Source organism: Phallusia mammillata, chromosome 6, assembly GCF_965637545.1.
Source record: "Phallusia mammillata chromosome 6, kaPhaMamm4.hap1.1, whole genome shotgun sequence".
NCBI classification, from domain to species: Eukaryota; Metazoa; Chordata; class Ascidiacea; order Phlebobranchia; family Ascidiidae; genus Phallusia; species Phallusia mammillata.
The window spans coordinates 1,109,250-1,130,701 of NC_137257.1; the positions used below are offsets into that span (position 1 = coordinate 1,109,250).

Consider the following 21,452-nt stretch of genomic DNA (forward strand, 5'->3'; position numbering starts at 1 on the left):
CAGAAAGTTAATTGACAAGGATCAGAGTATCGTATCTAACGTTTTCTCGTGTCGCCGTCCGTGGGACTTCCCAATATTCTAATTTATTCCGGAATAGAAGTGTTTGGATCGCAAAAATGGTCAACGCAGCGGTTCTCAGACTGGGGTCCGCGGTCCTTTAGGGCATTTTGCGGGGACCTCGAAAAGGTGGAAGTAATTCTATATCCTTATTTGGCGTCAGTTTGTGCAACTGGATAAGTTGAAATCAAAGTGAAAGTGAGAATCGACCGTCTCCATTGTTAAACAATAGGCTTTATTGCATGACAACTAACAAAAATGCAATTGTTCGCGCACAATTGTAATGTTTTTTTGTTCTGTCTGTGATGTCAGATTTGGATCATTGTTATGCGCAATTTTTGCATAACTAGCTAAAATCCTGCAATCAACTTTCGTTTTTCTGAAATACACATTCAGACTTACGTCAACACATTTGGACTTAAAGTTTGAGAAAAACTGGGTTCACGCAACCGAGATAAATCTTGTCAGGGATTGTGTTTCATAAAATATGGCAACCCTAGTCTAGACTCCTATTCAGAAAGCAACGACGACACTGCGTATCATATCACATTTCTTTTCTACTCCAGACGATTACGTTACACGACAGCACAACGTTAAGTAAAGGCGACACAACGAAGCACAATGCTGAGCTAAGCCTAGCCCTGCACGGTAACGAGATATTGTAGTAAGCAACTAACTAGGGTAGCAATTTTAGTTTTAATTGTGGTAATCGTTAATTTGTCAGTTTATCAGCGATGCTACCAAACTGCTGGTTTACCTATGGAGCCTAAATAATAGTAATTCAAACGTTAGGCACAGTGAATTTCTGGTTTAAATTACAAAAGTTTAGGTTGTGAACCGCTCTAGAATAGGATAGTAAAAAGGCCAAACCAGGTTTAAAAACTGTGTGTGGTGACAGACATTAAAAACGCTTAACCAAATATTTCGCAGAATTTTAGTAAATACCGAATTGCTTTTTAGATTTCTAAGAGGCAGGTAAAATAAATAATCCTTGCTAAAGGTTTAGGCAAGACTTAAAAGATCTTTAGAGCAGTTTCAAAGAGTGATTAAAGTGATTTTACAAGAAATTGTACCAGGAAATAATCGCTGCTCTTTCTTATGCAGTAAAAACTTTTTGTGTGTAAGATCTTTAAACTTGTTCAAAACACAAGCATGACTTCAACAAATATTGAGGTGAGTCAATTATAAAGCTATTTTACAAAATATGACCAAACGCATTTTATTGGAAGTACGTACACCGTGGAGTTTTCTTGTATTGCGCATTAAGCTGGGGTTTTCTGTTTCTTGTTTGTAAGTTTTAAACTCAAACATCTTTGTAGCGGCAACAAGTACCGTATTTATTCGATTGCTAGCCGCCACCTATAAGCTTATAAAGTATTTTTTTAATCTACAGTTTGTGCAGCTTTCAATAGTGGAAAACTTACACATTTCGAAATTACCTTTTCCATGTAGATGTTACTGTTTACACAACAGCATACAATCTAGTATATACAGAAACCAAATTTGTTAATTTACTACAACAAAACAAGGTTAGAATACCGCGGGTAACACAAATGTTGTAAGTTGTTTGTCGAACCAAATATTTGATGCACAATTGTGTCGTTTTGTACGCTTTGTTTTCCTAATTTGGCACTGCCACGCGCATTCCCCTTGTGTTGTTTGATTTGTTTCGCATTATTTTCTCTTGCTTTGCATGGAGGGCCATGAAAGTTACACTGATTAAACGTCGAACGTGCTGCAATCAGGCACTTACAAAAATAGCCTTCTGTTTCATTAAGGGGCTTTTTTCTAGGTGGCGCGAGTAACAAAATGTGTTGGCTGCAGGTCGCCACGTGCTTGTTGTAACGTTCTTTAGATGTATTACTGTTTGCAGTTTAAAACAAGTTGCGCCATGAAAACTAATCGCGTGCGCAGTATCTTTGGCTTTCGCGTTAAGCCACTATTGCAGGGTTTGGGCTGTTTAGGGAGGTAGTTTAATCATAAGACAAATTTATTCATTAGAGGTTAAATGGGGTTTAGCATCGCCACCTGAAATATCTTTTGGCCAAACTCCCATAACTAATTAATTCCAAAACAGATGTTATTTTAAACATTTTCACTTTACAGTTGCTAGAGTTGAACGGTGCTGACATCACGTGTGACCTTAGCGCATACGAAGCCGGTTCAGGAGGTTTCGGGGATGTTTTAATCGGACACCATAAGGGTCTGAAGCAATACGTTGCGGTGAAAGTTTTTGCTGTTACTGGTGGAGCGCATGAGAAAGCTCGCATTGAAAAGGCGTAAGTTTGAATAATTTGTCACATACCAAAAAATTACACTGGTAAGAATAAACCGGGTTTCCTTAGCATGAAAGAAGAAATGGAACACTTGTTGAAGGTGGAGCATGACAATGTCGTCCGGGTTCTTGGCTACGTCAAATGGTCGTTTACAATGGGCATTGTGATGGAATACTGCAGAGGTGGTAACTTGAAAGAGCTACTACTGGATACATCCAAAGAACTTGGTAATGCTGTACGCGTGCGGTTCTTGTCCGAAGTAGCCTCAGCAATAGCTGCCTGTCACAACTTACCCGACAAACGTTTAATTCATGAGGACTTAAAACCAGAGAACATTATGCTTACAGTAGAGCTTCATTGTAAAGTTGGCGATTTCGGGAGTTCCGAACTTGCAACCTATACTAGTTCAGGAACTAAGGATCCTTTTGCAAGAAGCAAGAAAGAAAGGCCGCAATACACACTCTTCTACACCGCTCCGGAAAAACTCAAGGACCTCACCACAAAACCTAGGAAGGAACACGACGTTTACGCTTTTGGCATGGTAGTATTCTGGGCTTTGGCTCGCAAATCTCCTTACCCACCCATGCCGGTAGAAGAGCAGAAAAAGCTGGTAAAGTTAATCAAAGAAGGAAAAAGACCAGACTGTCAGGAAATAGACGATTGGATTCAAACTTTGGTCGGTGAAGACAGAGAAATCGCAGAGCAACTCCAACTACTGATGAAGCGATGCTGGAAACAAAATCCCTCGAAACGTCCAACAATGATTGAGATAAAGAAAGAATTAAACGCGCTTTTGGAAAAGCAAAAGACCACCAAGTTACTCTCTCAAGTTGTGACAACTTTGACGCAAATGAATTTGGACGACCAACCACAAATGAATGAAAGACAACGCGTCCCTCTCCACTGGTTTTCAACCAGAACTAGAAGATTTCACGGTAACAAAACCAAACATCAAATAATAAAACACGTTTAAACAATGTTATTAAATTTCTTTAGTTCCCTTTGCATCTGATGACACCGAAGAACGGTCAATTGAACCACCAGAGGTCACTCAAGAGAAGACACAGTCTCTCTCTTCTCAGCAGAAGAAAATTAAAAGCAGCAACAGCACGCAGGAAATGGGTAACCTGCGTATGATGTAGAAACTTACAATAAAAAACGTACAGCACAAAAATACATTCAAAACTTTTTACCTATACGCCTTGCCATGGGGGAATGCTTAGCGCGACCGGCTGATTCGGTATTACGCCTTTAATAGGCCTGGCGTACTATGACTAAAACTTAGACGTTTTCATTAGATCTAACCAGGTATGGTGCCGCACTCAGTGCACCACCAGAGGAAACCGCCCATTCCAGTATAACGTTACCACATCAACCTGCAGGTAAGCCAATCACAAAGACGCACGTTGTGTCAAATGATTGTGTTTTGTGTGCATCTATTTGATATTTCTGTGTAGATACCAACGCAACCAAAGAAAAAAGCTGGGAAATCACGCAACCTAAAACGACAACAGAGTCACTTCCAGGTAAACCAATCATAATTTGACACGTCGCACTTACCGTATTTAACGGACCATAAGGCGAAATTTAAATCCTTTTTTTCCTCATAAATTGATCGTGCGCCTTATAAGACGGTGCGCCTAATGTATGGATCAAGTAGTACTTTATTGCCTACACTCAAAACCAGTACCGATACTATTATACCGTAACCATGCTTTATACCAGTGTTTCTTAACCTTTTTAGCGCTCGTACCCCTTGAGCTTTCATGACATTTTCTCGTACCCCCTGTCTACAATGGCCGACAGAAGCAAACAATAATAGTATTAAACTCAGTGTATTAATAACTTACGTGTTGATTGCATGCATTTTTTGTAAGTTCAACAATATTTACAGCAACACCAACAATCAGTCAATTGAAATCAACTACACATAACAAAGTAACTTGTTACACATTCTTCACAAATATGCCTAAATAGCATAAAATTTTACACTGACTGTCGTACCCCCTGCTTTGGTGCTTCGTACCCCCAAGGGGTACATGTACCCCTGGTTAAGAACCCCTGCTTTATACGGTAACCCATACTCCTTAAAATACGTTGCGTTCTATAGCCCGGTGTGAACAAAAAACTAATCAAAGCAATTTATTGACAGAGCGCCTTATAATCGGGTGCGCTTTATGGTCCGTAAAATACAGTACTTAATTTTGTGTTACCCTGATAAAGGTGTCTCAGTTGAGACATCGAAACGTCGGCATATTACAATAAAAACTGCTGGATGAGCTAAAAATATTTTTGTTACTTTTGTGTTGTTGTAAAGGTGGAGATTTTAAACCGAAAAAAACTTCAGCATCGAAACAAATTTCCAAAGGAATTCGAAACTTTTTTCGAGGTATAAAAAATCCAACCATGAACCCAGCATCAGGTATTTGCATATTTTTGCAGTTTTGGTTTTGTTATTGATCGGTTAAACTGTGAAGCATCTTGTTGGTTTTCAATTGTTATTTATTTAAATTAATCGAAGTCCGTGCAAATAATTTTCTTTTGAACTAATGTTGTATTTTAGTAAACTATAAATTTGTAAAAACACAATAATTGCTTTTGTCATTCAAATTATTGGTAATATTTCCTACTTTACTAGTACTTTGATCGCATGTTATTTTGCTATTCATAAAACATTGAAAAATAACTGACAGTGTTATTTTTTGTGACTTCAGGCGACTTCAATAAACGCATCCAAAATTATGTCGACTTGTTACAAACACAAAAATATGACGAGGCAAAAACGACAAAACATCAAATCTCACAGTCCTTTGAAGGTCATTTAGAGGTTACTGGTGAAAATCTGGAAGAAAACGGCACGAGACATCAGAATGACGGCAAATATTTGAAAGCCATTTTGTTTTTCAGCATCGCAGCAGATTTCTATGTGAAAAAAGATCCCAACTTCGCTTCAGCGAAAAGGGTAGTGGCTTGCGCCCAGGGAATTCAAGAAACGATCGAACTTTTGTTGGAAAATTCTGATGTGTCATCGGAGTCGAAAAACATGGTGGCGTGTCACGTGATCCCACTGATGCTCGTGATGACCCAGCATATTCAGGTTCTTCCAATTAACGAAAAAAATCGGTGTTTGCAGGCGATTCGCTGCTCGTATCAGATTGCACTCAGTCAAAGTCACATCGGGGATTTGGCGTCGAACGAAGCAACCATAAAATTTGGACTTGAACTTATGAAAAAAAACTTCGGGAAAGGAAGTTCCAAGTATCAAATCTACGGTCACTTGCTGAACAATCTTGGTGAAGTTTGCGAGAAAACTTCGAGACTTAAAGAATCAGTGAAGTATTTTGCAAAATCAATCAAGGCTTACCAAACAGCGGAGGATTTAACTCAGGAAAAACGAAGTGCTTACATTGCAATAAGTGAGGCCAATTTGCAAACGAACAAAGCCCAGATGAAGAAATGAATAATTTTTGACAGCAATGTCATTGTAAATAAACTGTATGTTTGTTGATTGTTTTTTTTAACTGCTGTAACATTTTTATTTTATTTTTCTATTTATTAAAGCGTAAAACTGTATATAATTTGGAAGCTGGCAGAAAATGTTCGTACATTGCCCCCTATTTTTGACAATTAATTACATTTCAATTGCTGACAATACTAGAATTTGTGACCAACTGTTGTTACTTGTCAAAGAAATTGCCAAACACAGTTTAATTATACAGAAAAACACAACTTGTTGCAAAATTACAATGTGCCGATACAGTGATAAGTTAGCTACAGACCGTGCACGCCTATAAGGTCTAATTAGTGCGTATGGTGACTTTACAGGTCGAAAAAGTGTGAAATGTCTGCAAAAACGTGTCAGGTTTGCGATTGTTTGTTGATATCTTTCTCGACTATTCACACATAGTTAGTTGAATAGCTAGGATCAGCCCTGAAGCGTCAATGCAGACCACCATGGCACACAAATATAAAAACCATGGCACACTAATATAATATAGACCATGGCACACTAATAAAGAAATCATAGTACACCAGGCCTATTATTGAAGACGTTGAAGGCATCTGCGTCACCATATGGTTAATGCTTGCATGGTGACCGGCTGAATCGGTATAACGCCATCAATAGGCCTGGCGTGCTTTTATGAGTGTAGGTGTACCCATTTAATTCATTGCCGCTTAACTACTGTACTTGTATAAAACACAAGTTCCCGTCGCAGGATTAGAACCCACAACGTTGTGAGTGCAGGCAATTACGCTAACCTTTTAGCAAACTTTGTGTCTAATTTAACGATTCAGACTTTCACTAACTCATTTCTGACTACAGCAACACACTTGTGTTTATGTAGTTTATATTCCAAGCATTAGAGTTTATGGGTCTCCTTTACAGAATTCATAAATATAACACAGTATCTTTTGCAGAGGAGTTTACAATAGCTGCAGCACAAATGTGTTTTGTCCGCTTTACGGGCTGTATGGGTTCGGGCTCCCGCAGTCTATGGAAATTTCGATGAGATCTTCACCAATGGATCTCCATCTACGCGTGGGCCCTCGTCCTGAGCATCGGTCGTGATACCACCAACCGCCATCGTTGAAATCTGCGCAGTTACTCATCGACCTGAAAACCAATAAATGTGTCTTATCTTTTATTGTGTGTTCACAGTCGGTTTAATTCAGTTTTCCTTTGTTTAACGTGCACTGTACTACACTCATTCAGTATTATTTACCGTAGTGAAGGCGACCTGTATAGGACGTCGAAACGTCGGAATAAAAATACATTTGCCAGAAGAGTTCTATAAGGTTGATATTATGCCTGGCAGCAATAGCAAATCTTATTGTCGGCTAGTAGTAAGTTAGTATAGTACTTCATGGCTTGTGTACAAACCCCAACTTTACCCACAAACCTACAGTCGACATTAGATTAATACAAACTGATTTACGCGTCATTGTCGTCGTCATAAGTTGAGAAGGGAACAGGCAAATCCCCTTCACTAATTCCGGTAAAGTCATGCGCCAGATAAGGCGATGCTCCTGAGTTGGATGTAGGTTCGTAGTCCACCTCATAATCAGTTGTGTTGTCGCCGACCACGAAATCGCTAAAACAAAATTAAATCATATTTAATTCATTACGTAAATCTTTTGCGCTATCGAGAACGATTAGGTTTTTTATTCTCTAGGACAGTGGTTCTCAAACTTAGTTTTCTAATCTTGCGACGCACCAGCAAATAAAAGTTAATGAGGAACCTTATTATTAAAGTTGTGTTTATTGATACAACAACCACAAACCACAAAAACTACCATAAAAATGTAAATATTCTGCGACGCCCATGGAAAATTGAAACGACGCACCAGGGCGTCGCGACGCACAGTTTAAAAACTACTGCTCTAGGAGGTTCTGGCTTTCAGGTATATTTGACTAGCTAATGCAGCTATACAGTTGAATTAGTGGTAAAAGGCGATTTGTAGCATGAGGAAAGTTCCACCAATGTTACAACAGTTGTGTTTGTAAGCCAGCTTTGCCTTCAAAATGTTAAACAGTGTTGTTCACACACAACTCATTTTGTCTTATTTAAACAAACTAAATCTTTTCAGTTTGTAGACCTTAAACTATCGTACATTCAGACATTAAAGATGTTGATTTAAAACCATAATTATTTTACTAGGCCAGTGGTTCCCAGCCTTTATGGACGAGGAATCCCTCTCTTAACAATTCAAAACATTTTCATTCCTCCCCTGATATACTACATATAGTAGATGCTACACCAGGGGTCGGCAACCTTTTAAGCGACGCGTACCAATTTACTTGTTGTTCCCATGTGTTAATGACCTCGCGTGCCAACGTTTTTTTTTAATAATAGTGGTTTGTGCCAGCAGATATCAATAAGAAAGAGAAAGTACAGTGTTTTGTGCATGTAAGGCTGAATTTTAAGACAATGGTTACGATAAAAACTATAAACACGCAGTGTAACAGGTTAAATTGTTACTTCAATATAAGCACAAGTCGGTTGGCGTGCCTTGAAAAATCACCTCGCGTGCCGACCCCTGTGCAAAACAATATAAAGATTACTTAAAATAAGTAGATTCCTCCCTCAAGTTTTAATATTCCTCCCCGGTTTGGAACCACTGAACAAACCAACTGCAAAGTGTACGACTCGTATTTCCAACAGGTCGGTATGAATCGTTATGCGGATTACTTACCTAAACGTTCGGTATCCAGTGGCGCAGTCTGCGTAACATGCGGTCACTACGCATGAGGAGTAGTATTCGGTCAAATCATGAAGAAACTCCAAACCTGAAACAATACAGTACAAAATCAGTATGTTTTGAAATTGGCTGAAATCTCTATTGTTGGGCTTGGACTCGTTTGTGATAAAGGTTTATAACAGGACATTTGGCTCAATATTTAATGTAGGTGTTCTTGTTGTTTTACGAAACCGTTCGATCGACAAATGACAATGTAAATAAATTTTAACTACCCTTGATGTAAGCTGGTCTATAATAGGCCTACCATATTCCCATCCCCAAAAAGGAGGACACAATTTTGAAAAGAACATGAAAAATACTTTAAGGCTCCCCAAAAATAAAAGCTTCCGAAATTAGACGGTATACAAAAGTTTGGATAAAGTTTATGACGTTTATCACGCCACAACACTAAAATAAGCTTGTATTTAAAAAAAAACGTAAAACCTGTATTCTTTAAAAAATCAGCTGAAGATGTATATTTGGCTGTTTTCAAAGGTATGATCGTCACATTTGTATTTGGTAAATCAGAAATTTCCTAAAAGGAAGACATTTGGGCTCTTTTTCTTGTCCTCGGAGGACAACTTGGTTTTTGTTAAAAAGGAGGACATGTCCTCCATAAAGAGGACGTATGGTGGGCCTAGTCTATAAAGGCTTGTACCAAAAACCCGGCTTAAAAAAAGTTATTTTGCCTTTGATATGACCCACTTTTTTTATACAAACCTATAAATTTTTCGACGCAAATAAATGCCATTGTACATAAGCTTTCAAACGTACCCCAGTTGGGGAAAATATGTACCAGTTTATATTTTAATCGCGATTTACAAATGACTACGTCTTTGGGCCCATTTATGGAAACTTTACTAACACAGGAACTCACAGACAGGTCTGCTAATTTCCAAAAGGTGGCGCAACAAAGCATAGGCTTTTACCACAAGTCAGCAATTTGCGGAGTCAGCAACTATTGCCATAGTAAAAGCCTATGCTTCGTTGCGCCGCCTTTCGGAAATTAGCAAGCCTGTCTGTGAGTTCCTGTGTTAGTAGCTTTACCCCCATGTAAGGGCACGCCGCAGTTAAGGGGTTCCTAATAAATTAACACGAAAAAATAATCTTGTTGCTTAAACGCTTCGACATAAATCATCAGTGAGGTAATGATTTTAGAGTGAATAAAAAATTAGACTGAAAACTCAATATTTCAGCGCAGAAAAGTCACCTATGAAATATTCGCCATCACAGTCTCCGAATCCGTTCTGGTAATCGGTCCAAGGTCGATCAAAGGAAATTGTCCCGTTGCGCCTTAACATAACTTCAGATGTGTGGTCTGATTCAGCTCGGAACTCGAAGAAGTTACAATTGTTTGTTGTGCAACAGTAATAGCAGAGGTAATCCTGTAAAGCATTTTAATTATGTTACAGAGACCAGAAGGACTTTCAAACCGGAATTCTGCTTCTATAAACTACCGAATTTTCTCGATTACGTGCCGTCCTTAATTACAAGCTGCACTTTGTGATATTGGGTACTTTGGTTTCATAACACTTTTTTCTGTTGCTATATAGTGCAACTATTTGTCAACAATGGTTATTCACGCAAATAATTCCACCCAACAGTGCGTATGTTTACATCAGGGGTGGGCAACCTTTGTTATTGTAGGGCCAATTATAAATGTCAAAACTGCGTCGCGGGCCGCACCTGTGTATAACACAAAGTGATTTTGCTTGGTTTCTTACCAAATATGCCTAACTACAAGTATAATTCGTATTTGATTCTAGCCATATTTTGCCAGGTCGCAGAAAACTAGCATCAGGCGCATTAATCAGCTCAAAAATATGTAATAATTGGACTCGTTTGCCAGTACTTTTCAAATCCAAGCGTCTCTGCGGGCCGCACAACCGTTAATAAAGAGCCGCATGCGGCCCGCGGGCCGCAGGTTGCCCGCCCCTGATTTACATGTAAAGTCAATATGAAAAAGACTTTTGAACGTAAAACCAAACAAAAAACATGGATGTCGAAGTAATATCGGTTTGATATGAAAATACCATAAAGCATCACATAGAAATTAGTTCATAATGTAAATTTCAAAAACTTACATCCTAACCCTACCCCGGTTCAGCTGCTAAATTTATAATTCAGCTCTTAGCGCCACCTATCGAGGTATGGTGTTAGTAGTTCTACTTAATGGTAAGCCGAACAAACGGTGGGGTAAAAAACGGCGCGGCAAACAATGGAATAAACACGATACAAGAATCAACAACTTGTACTTACCCCATTAGTGTCAATCGTATAGTTGCAGGTGCCAGGGTTGGTTTCGGCGTTGCTATAGCAACTGTCCTCGTGACCGCAGGATTTGGTCACAATGTGTCGATCAGGGTGAATCTCTAGTTTTGTTTCGCAAGCATCCTGAATAAGAAGTTGGAATTTTAAAATGTACAGTTAAGGCATAATATTTGCATTAGGTCACATACAAGCTTCTGTAAAGTTCTTTTTGTTTGCAATCAGAGTTTCAACCCGTTTAAAGTAGAATTTTCGCAAAAATTGTGACTCAAATTCAAGATAAATGTTAGACAATGTATGTGATACACTAGTATAGGGGGTTTAAAGTTTTTTGGTTAAGCACGAAAAACATATAATCGTGCAAAAGCTAAATCATCACCTGTGACACAACCTACATGTTGAGTCTGAGTTTGTTTCGTTGAAGAAAACATAGCGACACAATTGCACTTAACAATCACCAAGCCGGAAATAGATGCGCAACGTTGAAACGTTATGGAGCGCAAAACAGTGAAGGGCACAATTGGTGGATCATTACTAAACGCGCTGCAGCTACACCGTATTATGAAGCTTTATGTGGCGGGAGCTTACCAAGGAGTGGGTTTGGCGCACTGTAAGTGTCCACCACAAATGGAGAAATTATTTGCATTAAATTCGCTTGGATCTAACACACGCAGACTTGGACAACTAGATAATTCTAGTTGTCTAGTTGGGCAAATTAGAGCAAAATGGCGGTAATTCTAGCTCTAATCTAATTTAGAATTATCGAGTAAGCTCTTATTCTAATTCTAATCTAATTCACAGTTTTCCCAAAATCGCTAGTTTGTCCAACGGCACTTTTAGGCATGTGATCTGAGCATGCATTTTTTAACCATTACGCACAAAACCATGCAATTAACAAGACCAAACTACATCACTGAAACACGTTTATCAGTGAAATTTGGCACTCAGCTTCGTTTAAACACGTTTTAGATGCACCGAATCGTATTGTTTTAAATGTACTAAAGTTGGTTGGCTTAAATCTAATTCTAGTTTGAATTCTAGTTTAATTTCTAGATTTTGAGAAAATTCTAATTCTAATTCTAATCTAATTTGCAAAAAAGGAGATGCTCTAATTTTAATTCTAATCTAATTTGAAAAACCAAAAATAAATCTAGTTGTCCAGGTCTGAACACACGACTATGCAACTCACGTAGTTTGAACTGCATGTGCGGCTGAAAAATTCTTGTTCTCGAGTTTTGAGGTCCATTCTCCCAACCTGGCAAGTTATGGTGGTAACAGGCTCCATCCCATACCTTGGCTCAGGCTCTGGAAAAAAATTAGGTGATGAACAAAAATACGCTTTTGTTGTTAACAAATCTTCCCGTTGCAAACATTCCTAGTTAAATTTGAAAGGTATCAACAATATTTTCTAAGTTTACTACCATTAAAGAACACTTTATGCGGATCTGTTCGTAAGTTTAATGATGCAAATAACGGCCTGAAGAGACGTAAAAGGCGACATGCATGGTATATACTTTAACGATGAAAATAACGGTTTATAAACGGGTATAACTGATGTGGCCCTTCACATCACTGATGATGGCATAACCAAATATCACTGATGATTGAATAAGCAATTGCCGAAGTGTTTGAAAAATAATGCATGTCGCTTTTTACGTCTATTTGGATCGTTATTTTTATTATTTATTCCAATTTTGTATTTGAAACAAAGCCTGAACTATATTCTTTACATCCTTCACCTTCAACAGGAGGAGCTACCACCGAAACAGAAGAAGCAAAGAGCGAACAAAAACCAAAGACAAAAACTAAGAGCTTCATCTTTACAGCTTGAAAGGCACCAACTCTGCTTAACTGAATATCAAATAATGCAATATTAGATCTTTTGTGGCTTGATAAAATCCGTTCACGCTGAATGACGCAACAAGAAATATGGAAAAGGATACTTTGAATCAACTATATCCGGGAATGATTAAGCTGCAGTTATTGAATTCAAGCTTAAATTTAAACGGAACAATTTATCATTGAATCCACATTTAAAACGGAAGGCAATGAATAATGTTATAACGACAAATTATTAACGTTTTTAGCATGATACATTTTTAGACAAAATTACTTGAGTTAAATGTATTTGGGCAGTAAAGTTAAACTATTTCCTTTGATTTTTCTTAAACATTTAATCAGTGAATTAAATACATATTGCTGTCCACAAAATGCCGGGCCTAGGCCAAAGCATTTTAAAGCTATAAAGCATGATAAACTAAAAACACTTTCTTCCAATGGGGTTCGAACCGAAGACATGAGCTTAAAACAGTGGGAGCTCGCACTCTACCAACTGAGCTACACAGGCTCAGTGGAGAATCCACTGAAAGTTGAATCTCAAGCACCGTTGCCTGCCTCGTATGCTGCACATATCAGATTCGTAGTAGGGGTGAAATCAAAAGACAACTGTAACATTTTATCGCAGATTTTTCTAACAATCGATGCTACCAATGTACTATGTTAATTTTGATAGGGTCTGGTGTGCTTTCCAGTTCCTTTTTGAAAATTTTTTACCCAATTACATCACTGCTTTTCCTGCTTTTATATTATTGGTTCTTAACTTTTTGGTGTAGTTTCTCACTGAAGTTCATCACCAAGTTTGAATTTCCGTTTCTGTATTTTTATGGTCATGTTTTGTGCCATACATTAACAATAATGGTCTTTAAAAAATGCAAAACCTTGTAACAAAATAAAAAGATTTGATTTATCCATCGTTTTTATGCGGCGCTTGTTTCGCACCTTTTTATCATTCCTTCACGTGACTTAAGTAAATGTAAACGATATATATAAACTGATGTGGCCTTCATATCACTGATGATGGCATGAGCATTTGCCGAAACGTTTGAACAATAAAGCATGTTGCCCTTTTCGTCTATTTGGGCCGTTATTTTTGTCTTTAACGTTAGATTTTCGAGTAAAATTTAAAACCACAATTTGGGTGCAACTGACTTACACAATTTTCCACCGGTTAAGTATTGTTGCTCGTCAATGTTGTACACGGTTTAACTCTCTTAGCTATTTATACCAGGGAGTCGAACCGCTTGTTATACGCGTTCAGGTTCGGTTCGGGTTCACTTGGTTTTGTTTTTAAGGGTTCGGGTTCGGTTCAGGTTTTTAAAAATGTATATTTTCGGGATCGGGTTTTGGCGAATGATCCGGTCCGAACCGGTTTGCGGTTTTTAAACCAGTTCAAAATTTTATTCGTTTCAAATTAATTCTACCCATCATCTACTTGGCCTTATCAAACTCCAAAAAGAATTCTGCTGGTGCATTGTTATTTTTGACACGCCCTATATGTTATCTCGCGTATTCTTTAGTGCGCTGTTTTGAAAAAAATCACAAAATATAAAACAGACTGCATTTTTTATTGGTTCAGTTCCGGTTCGGGTCCAACGCCAAACAAAATACGAGGTTCAATTCCGGTTTGGGTTTTTAGAAAATCGTAATTAGTGGTTCGGGTTCGGTTCGGGTTTAATGAAATTAACCGCTCGACTCCCTGATTTATACACCTACAAACAAGCAAATTTACAAACGGAACAACAAAATAGTTTCATAACCGTTGTGTATTGATACACGAAAAACGATATCGACAACAATTCTGTTAAAATTTGTCACAAACGACTTTCATGACAACAGATTTGATGTTGAACCGCTCGAGAGCGCCTTCAGCGTTCAAACTTCCACCGTTACACCTTCGTCCGAACCACCAGCCGCCCCCCGTTTGCCCAGCACAGTTCCTGTTTGAATTTCTGCAAAAGTAGAAAGTGATTCTAAATTTATTGACAATGTCGTTTATTGTTTATTCTTTTCAATCATTGTCAGACAACCAAATTTCGACTTTCTAATTGACTAGTTGAGTTGAGTTAAATTTATTTCGCCGGGCAAAATCGTAGCAGCACAGTTGCGCTAAAATATTTACCAAGCCGGAAATAGCTGCGCAACGTTGGGACGTTAAAAGCGCTACAAAGTTGAGGGTACGGTTGGTGGATAGATGGTAGAAGCACTGCAGCTACACCGTTTCTATAAGCGTTATGTGACAAGGACTCATATCGAAAGGATGAGGTTGGCGCTTTAATTGAATACAAACAAAATTTCCATAAAACTCATTTATATTGAATCAATTACAAACGTTTCGACAATCGCCACTGACATGACCTCACACTGCTGATGACAGCAGCGATTTTTGATCGAGCTATGTTTCAAAACAGGTTTAAAATCTGACCCAAAGACCACTAAAAATGCTCGATGACACCGAAGTGGTTGAAGAAATGACACCGAAATGGTTTTCCGTCCAGAATACCTCATATTCAATATATAAGCTATTGCTGCCAGGCATAGTATCAAGTTTAAAGAGCTCTTCTGGCAAGTGTGATTTTATTCCGACGTTTCGACGTCCTATACAGGTCGTCTTCATCAGGGTAAATAACACTGAATGAGACTAGTACAGTGCACGATTTTCAATGCGGCTTCTGTTGTGGCCCGGGAGCCTGACTACAGGAAAAGACTATTTCTTGAGTCATGGAATATTCACCAACGGGTCAACACAATGAACATCAAAACAGACGTGATGCTTCCAGCGTGCTACAGGCACCTGCTTAAAGATTATAGGGTCAATCATTTGTTATCGCGCGGTGTTTTCGTTGCGTTGTTACGTGCTTGCGTTCTATTCTTTTTTTCCTTTTTTCCTTTGTTTATCGTGCACTGTACTAGTCGCATTCAGTGTTATTTACCCTGATGAAGACGACCTGTATAGGACGTCGAAACGTCGGAATAAAATCACATTTGCCAGAAGAGCTCTTTAAACTTGATACCTCATATTCGTTGGACTTTTTATGATGAGTGGTTAGCGCAACCGATTTGTGCTCGCAAGGTTGTGAGTTCTAATCCCATCTTGGCTACTTCTGTTTTCCTGAGCAAGAATCTCAAGTTTATTGCTCAGAGCAACACACATGACCGAGAGTGGATTAGAACTCACAACCTTATGTACACGAGGCGCTTGCGCCAACCAGGTGAACTATCATTCAGATGCACCAAAAACTTCACCGTCTCAAACAAGTCAAAAAAATGAAATAACAAATGATTCAACGGACTGGCAATAGAACAGGCAGCCTGACAGCGGACTTATTGTGAGCATGGCGCATTCAAGCGTTGCCCGCCCACAGAGAATAAAAATAAAACAAACATATTGTCTTTTATGGAGTAACATAAACCGACATATAAAGTTTTGAAGGCGTCTTGTATAGGACGTCGAAACGTCGATTGTTTACAATAAAACTGCTGGATGAGCAATACTTGGTCATATAAAGTTTTGACCACCCAAAATTTTTCTGCCTGAAAGTTCCTTTCTCCTCACCTGTCGTTGTCCCGGTCACGTGTTGAGAAGGGAAAATTTCGATGAGGGACAAGCCCGTTCCCGAGCATTCCATCGTAACTGTCGTACAACATGCGGTAGTTGTCGCTCTCGGGCTTAATCCGGAAATATCTAAATACAAACGTGGACTTCACTTGATCTCAGCTCTAAAGAGCATTTGGGTAGGAACTTGGCCGAATGGTCCAGTGCGCCTGACCCATATACAGACATAAAAAAACCTTGATCGAGATTCGTCCCCAGGAGCGTTCTTGGTTCGAATCCCGTAAAAAAATATTATAATTATAAAATAATTAATTAATGGTCTGAGGCGCTCGACTTTAATTCAGACATAAAACTGATTGTGATTCGTACTTGGGAACGTTGTGGGTCCGAACCCCGTTAAAAGGCTGACTCTTAACCAAAATGTTGAAGGTAGATTTGTTCACAAACGTTTTTAAACAGAAACTGGTAAAAAATACGAGTCAGGATTTCTTACGCTTACGAGATGTTTTTAATACTTGTTAATTATTTCTCTAGTAGTTTTGAGATGGTTTGAGGATTTCCATCACCGCAAAAAGGTGTTAAGGGGTCAATAGATTGTGACCTATCCATTGTTATGCACTAAGCCAGTGGTCGGCAACCACTGGTCCGCGGCCCAGTGCCGGTGCGTAAGGAGTTTGTTGTCCTAACTAGTTTTCAGTGCTGAACATTGTGTTTTTTAAAGGCCGGTCCGTGATAGAAAATTTCAGATTCAAACCGGTCCGCAGTGCAAACAACGTTGCCGACCCTTGCATTAGCCATGTTTTACCATATTAACTATAAATTTCGAATTACAGCTAAACTGAACCCAGCCTTTAACATTAGCTGTCTGGGGATGCGTGAACATTATAAAAAACGCTTTTCCTTACGTCCATGTTCCATGCAAAGTTTGGTCGTGAAGAAATTCAATCGTCATCTCCAGATCACAATCGTACATGTACGTCATCAGGTGCAAATTTTCCAAACCTTGCAAATACGCAGTATGACGTAAGCGTGAGGTCAGAAAGAGAAAAGATTGACGTCATAATGTCAAAATTTTATCTTCATTTTTATTTTTAGACAAAATTGGAAAAGGCAAATTTTAAGATTTCTTAAATTTAAAAAATATATGATCAAGACATTCCGTTGAAATTTAAACTTCAAACTAGGTTATACTTTGCGTTGCATTAATGCTGTTTCTTGCTTTCTATTATTGACGAACTGGCCTTCATCATAAACACTCATTAACGGGTTGTGAATTTTTTTAAAAAAGTTCATGGTTTATATACATTTAAGTTTTGCAATAGATTTGGCTTTCATTAATTGTTTTTTGGGTAGGTATAAACATTTACCATAACCAGTGCAGATTTTTACAAACATGACATTTATGTTTTTGTGCAAAATATCAAAATACTTTCTTCGCATTCAACCAACTTTACCTGTCCAGAATTCTCCTTGTCGGTTTCCGAATCCGTTTTTGTATTCGTCCCAGGTCTGGTCGAAATCAACCGAGCCATCAAATCTACGTTGAAACGTCTGCAAATATCGAACAAAAATTCATTCGACGACAATTTTCACGGGGTTCAAACCCAGGCCGCTCCCGGGAACAAATCCCGATCAGTTTTTTTTAAGTCTGTATATGGGCCAGGCACAGGGACCATTTGGCCAAGTTCCTGTCCCATTCGACGATTGAAAAGCACTCTGAAAACGCTCAATGGTCTGTGCTGCGTTTTCATCGAGTGGTCAAAATAAAACCGATAAAAACCAAAATTATGTTTCGCCAAGAGTCTAACGAAAATGTGTCACTAGTATCGGCAGTTACAAACATTTATCGTAAAAGCAATGGATAAATTTTGTATTAAGCTGCATACGGGGCACACTGGTTCGGCCTATGAGGTCTTATTACAGTTTGTTGGGAGCAGAAAACTACAAACAAAACAGGTCGAAATAGTTTACTGTACACTTTCTGCAGCTTATCATGCATTGGCATGATTGTTGCTTTATAATATTCGTATTCAGGGTTTTTTTAAGGTTTGGTTTGGGTGACCGCTAAGCAGTTTTAAGAGACCGCAAGTGTTTCATTTAAATACCAAAAACTGTAGTTGTAGTTGCAAGTCCAAATTTTGGGAAACCGCTGGAGAAATTTGGGGGAACGTTTCAGTCCCCCAAAACACCTTAAAAAAAACACTGTTCGTATTGTTTTGATAAGCTCGGCTGTTTTGTGACTGAGTTTTTTTTACATCACGTAGCGTTCGTTTCTTTTTATCTGTGACGTTGTTACAACTAAGATTACAATTCGGACGATCGATTCTATGAGAAAATTATTCCACTTTCACCAATTAGCTCAGTTTATGTTTAAGCTTACAGTTTTATCATATTTGTTACCTCTTCGATTCCGTTGTACGATGGAACAAAGTCAAATCTATTACATCTGTCTATTGTGCAACAATGGAAGCAAAGACGATTCTGTGTTGAAAAGAATTTGAATAAGTTAAGTTCGAATAAATACATGTTTTAACTGGCACCTATTGTTTAAAGTGCTCGCACTAGAAAACTTCGGAAATATTTCAAACAGTTTCAGAAATTAATGTGACTGGCAAACTGTAGGCGTATTTTCACTGCTTAGCTTGAGTTAAGATTATTCTTAGCACTGCTACTAGGTCCATCAATTGAAATTATAATACGCCTAAAACTACAGGCGTATTCAAAATGTCACAATCATTTTGTCCATCTAATGGAGGACCAAGGGCATAAGTAGGCCACAGCAATAGGCCACGCCATTCAGAAATTCCAAAATCGAAGTTTTAGTGTATTTATCTCAATTACGACAGATTTATATGTATAGCGTCCTTAACTATGTTTCAGCCAGTGGCCTCATAAAACCTTAATGTTCCCTAGGGTTGCGTTTATTTCGCTTGGTAAAAGCGCATATGTCAACACCGCCACAATGGCACTATAAACAATCACCTAGCCGGGAATAGCTGCGCAACATTAAGACGTTATGGAGCGCAAGAAAGTGGAAGGCACAATTAATTGGTGGATAATGGCTGAACGCGCTTTATACGGGCAGCTACATCGTATATATAGATGAAGAGTAGATCAGATTCCTTAAGTTTACAACAATTGACAAAATAGATAGATTTTTTCCCAAAGCCAACTTGCATCTTACATTTGTGTTCAAAGCGTTTTCAGTATAGCAGCTCCATATGTTAACGTTTGCGCTCCCATTGCAACCCTTCTGCGTTTGACAAACTTTCTCGATTGTTCTTCTCCCGTCCTCGTGAATTTCCCATTTCGTCTGACACGTGTCCTGAAAAACACGAAAAAACATCTAAAGTACTGGCACATGAGGTAGCAAAGGACTCGAGGCTAGGAAAAGTTGAATTACAAAATAAAGTGAGTTTAATGGTGAAAATAACGGCACAAATAGACGCAAAAAGCGACATGCTTTATATTTCAAACATAACCGATGTGTCCTTCATATTACTGATGATGGCATGAGCATTTGCCGAAAAGTTTGAAAAATAAAGCATGTCACTTCTTGCGTATATTTGGGCCGTTACTTTCACCATTAAACTTATGAACAGATCCGTATACAGTGTTCCAAGTAAGTTTAGTTCGGTAAAAGTCGTACAGTCGTTTGTTCACTTCAATTTTAGCCTTTTAATATCGATTTTGGAGCTTTTTCTGGTGGAACTTCACAGGTCAACTTTGCCAATTAATGCCATAGAATGCACACACAAAACGCTATACCTCAGATAAGTCGCATTCGACCTCATGAAAGTCATCGGGTCTGTCGTTTATTCTTCGCCCGACTTCGCACCTCAGATTCCCGTAGCGACTGTTGCCTGTAATCAAAGTAGTAAAACTTATATAAGCTATTGCTGCCAGGCATAATATCAAATTTATAAAGCTCTTCGGGCAAATGTATTTTTATTCCGACGTTTAGACGTCCTATACAGGTCGCCTTCACTAGGGTAAATAACACTGAATGCGACTAGTACTGTGCACGATAAACAAAAGGGAAAATTGATGCACCGAACCCGCCTAAAAAGGTTCGGGCCGAAACTAAAATCCCGTTTCTATGGATGTTTTTAACTAAACCTTGTGTCGTTGATGCGAGTAAAGTAAATTATAACAAACCAAAATCACTTCACAATGCGGAAGCTTTACTGAACTTGTAATATTTTGCAGACAACGTGGCTCGTATTTTACATGTACAACAATTATTTAATTTATGACGTTCCGTATTGGCGAAAATGAAAGTTTAGGGATTAATTCCGTGCAATAAAAAAGTTCGAAATGCCGAAACAATACCGTATTCGACCAAAATGTTTCAATCAGTGATTAAAGGGCAAGTTAATGTTTTCAATCCAACTCAAGTCGAAACCAACTTACCTTCAGACATTACTCGGACGAAACAAGCACAAAGAAAAACAAAAAATTTCATTTCTTTTTCTTTGAAAATCTAACCTGAAAAAAAACTAGTTTTGACTCATAACGAAAAAAACTATTTTTTACACGTAGTTTACAAAAAGGTGATTTTTTCTAAACAATTCATGACACAATTTATTACGCAACGGGGCCCTTAACATCAAACCAAACAACAACAAAATTGATTGTTTGCTTATCGAGAACAGCTACACAAATAATGTTTTGTTTCACAAATAATCGGAAACTTTATTAGTAAGGCGACAACCGACTTGTCATTTTTTCCGATGAGAACCAAGTTGCACTAATCATTGGATTTTTTCATTTCCTCCGATGATTTTCGTCCAATCGCATTTCGCCAACTAACAACCGTTGCTATGCATTTCTGTTTGCAACATTTTTTGAGTTTAACATGGCTATCTAACTTATAACTTGCAAAGTTTAGAAAACTGTAATAATTAGTTACTTATGCATCTTACCAAATTTACCGAATTAAAATGTAATCTACTTTTATACTCCTAAAGTGTTTTGTTATATGCTGTTTTACATGCGTTGGTCACAAATTATGGTAATGCCAATTCGCCTTAAAGTATGAAATAAAGAATAGTAGACAATTTCTGGTGCTTACTTTTTAAATGCATTAAATCCAAAGTGTTTCTGCCAGTTAAATCTTCGCTTTGTAATCCCAAAATTTCCATCCACTTTATTGAACAAAGCTTCCAACTGACGATCAGAAACTGATGAACCATGTTTAACGAATATCTGCAGAAAAA

General features: G+C 38.2%; 3 protein-coding genes across 3 annotated transcripts in view; 2 read left to right on the top strand and 1 right to left on the bottom strand.

Moving 5' to 3' along the window:
- LOC145232978 (phosphatidylglycerophosphatase and protein-tyrosine phosphatase 1-like) overlaps window positions 1–21,452 on the top strand; it is a 103,109-nt gene that overhangs the window by 58,427 nt on the left and 23,230 nt on the right. The window lies entirely within an intron of this gene.
- LOC145232632 (receptor-interacting serine/threonine-protein kinase 1-like) lies at window positions 1,210–3,306 on the top strand. Its single transcript, XM_080097293.1, has 3 exons — window positions 1,210–1,230; window positions 2,164–2,336; window positions 2,403–3,306. Exons 1-3 carry the CDS (start codon window positions 1,210–1,212, stop codon window positions 3,304–3,306), a joined length of 1,098 nt encoding a protein of 365 aa, XP_079953419.1.
- On the bottom strand, window positions 14,429–21,448 carry LOC145232970 (uncharacterized). Its single transcript, XM_080097631.1, has 9 exons — window positions 21,308–21,448; window positions 20,647–20,721; window positions 20,002–20,096; window positions 19,418–19,558; window positions 18,634–18,714; window positions 17,688–17,784; window positions 17,139–17,235; window positions 16,234–16,362; window positions 14,429–14,629 (listed from the first exon to the last, which is right to left on the bottom strand). Exons 2-9 carry the CDS (start codon window positions 20,696–20,698, stop codon window positions 14,482–14,484), a joined length of 840 nt encoding a protein of 279 aa, XP_079953757.1. The 5' UTR covers window positions 20,699–20,721; window positions 21,308–21,448; the 3' UTR covers window positions 14,429–14,481.